Here is a 5,902-nt window from a genome sequence, read left to right as displayed (position 1 = left end):
GTACAACTGTAAGATCCTTTAAAGACAATGAGATAATGCGCAACAAGTTTGTGATGGATTCCACTGTGGGGACCCGACGAGTTTAATCACTTGAGACATGAAGAGTTAAAATAATTGAGATTTTGAAAATAATTGAGTATTTGTGTGTATTGCATAGTTTATAGGTAGAGTATGTGTGTTAAAATATTTTCTAGGTTGGACCTGAATCAAGAGGAAGAGGCCTTGACAAACTTCTCGGAGCCTAGGCCTTTGGGGAAGATACGCTCGGTTTGAGTGCTCTTTTAAGCCTGTGTTGATCCCACATGATTGGAGTATTCTCGCAAAACAGACTGACCCTGACTGGTCTCCCTATAATTTCACTTAGTGAGAGTGACCTGACTTACCCATTGTGAGACATGTCTTGTCATATACTCCTAGGCGTCTGACAAGGTTTTTCACTAAAAATGGTATCACATTGCATGTAGGTTTGAGTCTAGTGCATCTGTTACATAACGCTTGTGTTTGACTTTCATTGAGTTAACTATTGAGGTTTTTGTGTTATTTCTGGAGTGTGTGAACTTGAATAAGTGTGAATAATGTGTATGATTTTGTGTAGTAAGATTGTTTATGTAAATTCAGCTCTAAGTATTATATGTTTCATATGCTTTAGTGTTTTATTATATACGAATGTGTTAACTCATTCCTAGTGTGTGTTTGTGTTTGGGTTGAATGTCATTTTGTTTCAGGTGAGCCAACATACGATGAATTTCATGCTGAAGATGGAGAGGCTTAGCTTGTGTCGGGGAAATGATCTGATAAATGTGACATCAGGGCATGGGGTTTTATTTCATATGTTATAATTCCTTGAATAATATAGTTGTTTTATGTTTTTCGTTTTTAGTTTGACTTCTTCTCATTTAGAATTGGCAGTCTTGTTTTGAGCCGAGATGATTTTATCATTTATTTGGACAAGTTCTATTATGATTTTACTAAGTGAATGTAAACCTTTTACTCTTTTGAAATGTTTTTATTTAAATGTACTTTAAAACTTTTAATTAATTCCGCATTCTTATTCCTTTTATTATTAATACATATATGTGTGAGGCAGACAGAATTGCATCTAGTGTAAATAGGACGAAAAATATATCAATAATTAGTTTGCTACATCATCATTTAATGAAATCAAACTAGCAATTTGGACAAAAAGCATGTATTTTCAAAAGGATCAAATGGAAAAAAAATATATAAGCCTAAAATCAAACTTGACTAATTTTTCAAGGACAAAAAGCTATTTGAGCAAAAAAGAGAAAGAAAAAGGTATGATCCTCTTTCCATCTTTGGTAAATATAGTTGCTAGTGGCAACTTTGGCTAAGTTCATATCTAGGATTGTTGTACCCTACAAGTTAATAACAAGGTGCTGAATGTTGGATGACACATCTATCTGGCCATTAAAGTAACCTTCATTTTGTTTCACTCTTCCTAACCATGAAAAGTTCCCAATAACATCTATATACATTGTTTCTGACCAAATTTAGCCATCCAAGTTAGCCTAGTCACCAGTAAACGAAGCCTTTTAGATCCTGGACTAGGTGTAATCCTGTGAATGTTCCCAACCTTAGAACATCTTGGATTGCCAGAACACCAACCACCTGGTGTGAATAGTTGTTCATTTTCCCTATGTAGTAGTTTTTTATCAATCACATCCAAGACTGGATCATTGTGCTTGAATTTCCGAGCAAACGCGGCGTTGCTTGCAATCATCTTGGTTGTGTCATTGATGTTAAGGACATGAGGGTGCTGTTTTGGAGGGTTGTCCCATGAAATATAATGCAAGTCACTGTTTACAACAGTTTTGGCTAGTTCTGGCTCATTGCATGCAACTGTTTGAAAGTAGCCCTCAGGGGAGGAGATGAAATTAGTGTAGTACATAAGAAGGGTCCTTGGGAGATTGTCCCAACCCCACACAACATATTCTACAAAGGAGTGCGATAAAACCATCCATGCTGAACCTGCAATGTGGCAATCAACCAGGATCGGTTCAACAAAAAGTGAGGTCTAAAACAAAAATTGAAAGAGACTTTTTTTACTTTAAAGGAAAAAGTGATATGCGAGGCCTTATAGGTAACATGTATGGCCTTTTTACTTTAAAAAATTAATAGCAAATGTTGGTAGGCTTAAAACTCAAGTTTTAGTTGTTTTACCCCTGAACTAGTCTCGCAACCAACCATGGTTTAACAAATTAACAAAAGGAAAAAAAATGTATAGAAAACAAAAGATAAGTGTGTGTTTGATTCTCTTGTCGCTTTTTGGTTTTAAAAACTGTTTTCTAACACAATTTCATGCTACTTGGTATTCAATTTCTCATCCAAAATCTATTAAATTTTAATTTGAAGCTTGTTTTCAAAACAAGTGTTAAAAAACACAAAAATGAAAATAATCACGAGATGTTTCCACATCTATCAAATACTCTGCTATGTGTTTTGCACCACCATCCACCTAATGTCTAAGCAACCTTATTTAGTTGTATTTCGGAAACTAAAAACAGTTTTTGAAAATGGGTATATGATATCATGTTTTACACATGAAAAACTAGAAATTCTGATGCAGTTTCTCAAGAATGAAAAGTTGGTCCTGTTGTCAAAATGTATTCAGCCTCAAAAATATGTAAGCTACTCAGTCATAACTGACATAAGACTTGTCTAAAACTTCTAATCTCAGCAATTAGTAAGGCTATACAACAAAATTACATTAGCTGCTTATGATTGATTGGTTTGGTTCTCTTAGACTATTCTCCAAAAAAGTGAACCATTTGAATAGTGATCAACTAATAACCTACTAAGGGTGAAGAAATGAGGATGAGAAGGGAGAAACTAACCAGTAAATAGTTTAAATGCTGTTGGCAAAGTTCTCTTAGGACCAACCCAAAAAACATCAGACTTGTTTGTCCTGTAAAGACCTGGGTCTATAATTAAAGGCATTGCTCGTTTTTCCCTGCAAGATAAGGGACAATTCGTTAAGTACATATCAAGATTTCATATGTCAAGGGAATTGGTCAATTTATCATTATGTGCATAACTACATATAAAAATTGATTATGTGATGGGGAGGGGAAAAAAGAAACTTACAGCTTCCATCCCAAACGACTTGTGTGCTCAATGAAGTTAAGGCTTCTGTCAACCTCAGAAAAAGTATAGAGAAGATCTGCTCAAACTATTAGCCTAAGTGTTGCATAGATATGATTGATGCAATATGGCAATACAATTATTCTAAAAATATATAAGATACAATACGAGCAAACTATGTAACAAATTCATAAAGCAATAGGAATATATATCTTCAACATTACTAAAAACAAAATAAAAATTATAAATCGCTGTCAACATAAATCACATCCTATTGTTTACAAATAAGATTACTACCAAATATCAATCACATTCTTTTCTTAAGATCATCCACAAAGAGTACAATTTCTATTTTTTGATTCATTAAGGAATGATGCTTTTATGTTTCTGTATTATAGATGTTTTCATATCTCGTATGTAGCTATATCAGATTTTCAAAACTTTTCTTAAAGGCTTGGATAATTCACAGAAACGTGTCAGTGAAATATCTAATAGTATTGATACGTGAAGCAAATGAAAGTATTGGTGCTTCACAAGTGTCTAACAGTCATGAGCAAAAACAGTTGCAACCACATACAGTTTGAATCAGAACAAAAAGCAAATTGAAAGAATCATATAGATAAGAAACTAACCATCCTGAGTCACAAGGGGATAATCTGAAGCACTAAGGTTAATAAACCAATCCCAGTCTTTAGTTCTTTTGAGCAGAATGGCACAAGCATGAAGAGTGTGAGCAATCATGGTTGGTCCTCTGTAAGTGACCATGTTAGCTTTTGGAATCATGAAAACATTTCCGACCTCAGAGAAGACAGGCTGTTTCTCAATTCTAGAAGCTAGCTCCAACCTCATCTCTAGTGGTGACTCAAGGTCCAAATGAACAATATAATGGTTCAGTGGATGGTAAAGGGCAAGAAGAGTCCTCCAAAGCTTCTCCAAATCGTTTTTTGAGCCGGAAATCAAATAAGCAAATCGAGGAATTGCAGGAGCAGCAGGAGCTGGAGCAGTAGCAGAAATCTTTGTCTCCACAAAAACTGGAGCAGATTGGTTTTCGGCTAGGCGTGATGGGAGAAAGAATAGTATTGAATTGAAGCTGTGAATTGTAGAGACAAGCCCCATGTTGAAGCATGTGGCAAGAAAGAATAAGAACACAATTGAGATCATAATGAGAGGAAATTGCCATTTCTTCTCAATGTTGAAGGACCCCATAATTGTGACTTAACATGTGTTTTTATTCAATACTCTCATTCCATAAAATTCACCACCACCTAGCAGCCTCTGAAATAACCAAATTTGGAATCTCTTAATATATCTTCTCTGTGCACTTTGCCATTGAATAGTGTCTGTTGAATCAACATCGTGTATTCAATTCAAGAAATGAATATTGATATTCATTGTTTTCATAAACAAAGGAATTGTAGTTTCCAAAATCAGACATGTTAAGCACCAGTGTGTGTGTGTGTATATATATATATATATATATATATATATATATATATATATATATATATATATATATATACATTTTAAATGACCAAAATTTCCCAACACATGTGTGAGCATGTGTTGTGATTCGATGTCAGTAATGTATTTCCTATCAGAAAGGGACAAATCTGGAGCATAAAAGATATCGAAAAGTGGCAAAATTAAGAATTAAAAAACTACGGAAAATTAAAACACTATTGTACTTGTTCTTGTCAATGAGGTATTAAAAAAGGGATAAAAGAAACTGGCAAAATGGATTCAGTGATTGTAACGTAATAATAGACAGAAAAACAAGGATCTAGAACAAATCGCTGTGATAAAATCAAGACCAGTTCAGCTCAAGCAGTGACAAACAAATTTGATTCCTAATTGCGTTTTCAAAAGGTTTTTGAAAAGAACAATGAATATGCACCCCAAAAACGGTTTATGCAGAAAATGATCCTCAAAAATGGATAAAGGGGAAAAACACCCAGATCAAACATTCAACTTTTGTTTTTTTTCTTTTTTGTTTTGTTGAAACACAACATAGGACAACAGAAACTGCATGGTGATGAACACAAGGCTGAATGTTTAGCTCAAATATGCATGAAACTAAGTGTAAATCATAGGATTTATCATAATCTATAATTCTATATCTATATAACATTGATCAATATATACAACCCAAGGAAAAATGAGACACGAACCTGTATCTGTAGGTGGACAACAGAACAAAGAATCATGGGATAGTATAAAAGTCTAAGATTCAGAGTTCAGACAGAGATTTAATGATTTATTTAAACGAAAAATGGGTTTCTTTTGTTGTAAGGGGAACGTTAATTAGTTTGTGTCTGTTTCATGATTATTTATACTTGTATTAGAATATTTTTTATTTTTTAGCCAATACGTGTATTAGTGTATAAGAAACTGAGAAAGTGGTTCAATTTGAGCTTAGGCATTTCTGTTACTCCAAGGCTCTAGACAGAAGATGCTAACGACAATTCAAGCGATACAATTACCATATTTTTAATTTCTATACACTCTCAATCAATTAAAAAACTATTGATAATTGAAATGACTTTTTTCTTAATATAAATATTATAAAAATCAACAAACTTAAATATGATAATTTGTGATTAAATACTGTTAGTGCATGTATTGTTTACTCTTCTTTTATTATGTTATATATACGTGCTGGATTTCTTATACGTGTTTAGGAAAAATGCTGATCAACACGAAACCATTTCATCAAATATGCATGACTTGTGTTTTCCGTCGAAACTTATTATACGTATTCGTATTGAATAGAGCAGGGTTGATATATTATATGTTTATGTAG

At 33.4% G+C, this 5,902-nt stretch overlaps 1 protein-coding gene across 3 annotated transcripts; it reads right to left on the bottom strand.

Annotated features, from left to right (window-relative positions):
* Nucleotides 1-1,100: 1,100 nt before the first annotated feature.
* On the bottom strand, nt 1,101-5,585 carry LOC100795373 (beta-glucuronosyltransferase GlcAT14A). 3 transcript variants are annotated; one of them, XM_003527198.5, is made up of 5 exons: nt 5,271-5,583; nt 3,735-4,442; nt 3,106-3,181; nt 2,856-2,971; nt 1,101-1,989 (listed from the first exon to the last, which is right to left on the bottom strand). In XM_003527198.5, exons 2-5 carry the CDS (start codon nt 4,306-4,308, stop codon nt 1,487-1,489), a joined length of 1,269 nt encoding a protein of 422 aa, XP_003527246.1. In that variant the 5' UTR covers nt 4,309-4,442; nt 5,271-5,583; the 3' UTR covers nt 1,101-1,486. The 3 variants fall into 3 exon arrangements, with proteins under 3 accessions (XP_003527246.1, XP_006582165.1, XP_040872004.1); XM_006582102.4 differs by having other exon boundaries at nt 1,118-1,989; nt 3,735-4,377; nt 5,271-5,585; XM_041016070.1 differs by lacking the exon at nt 5,271-5,583 and having other exon boundaries at nt 1,118-1,989; nt 3,735-4,558.
* Between the last annotated feature and the right edge of the window lie 317 nt (nt 5,586-5,902).

This window comes from Glycine max, chromosome 6, assembly GCF_000004515.6.
Source record: "Glycine max cultivar Williams 82 chromosome 6, Glycine_max_v4.0, whole genome shotgun sequence".
NCBI lineage: Eukaryota > Viridiplantae > Streptophyta > Magnoliopsida > Fabales > Fabaceae > Glycine > Glycine max.
This window is presented reverse-complemented; position numbering and strand designations above follow the sequence as displayed.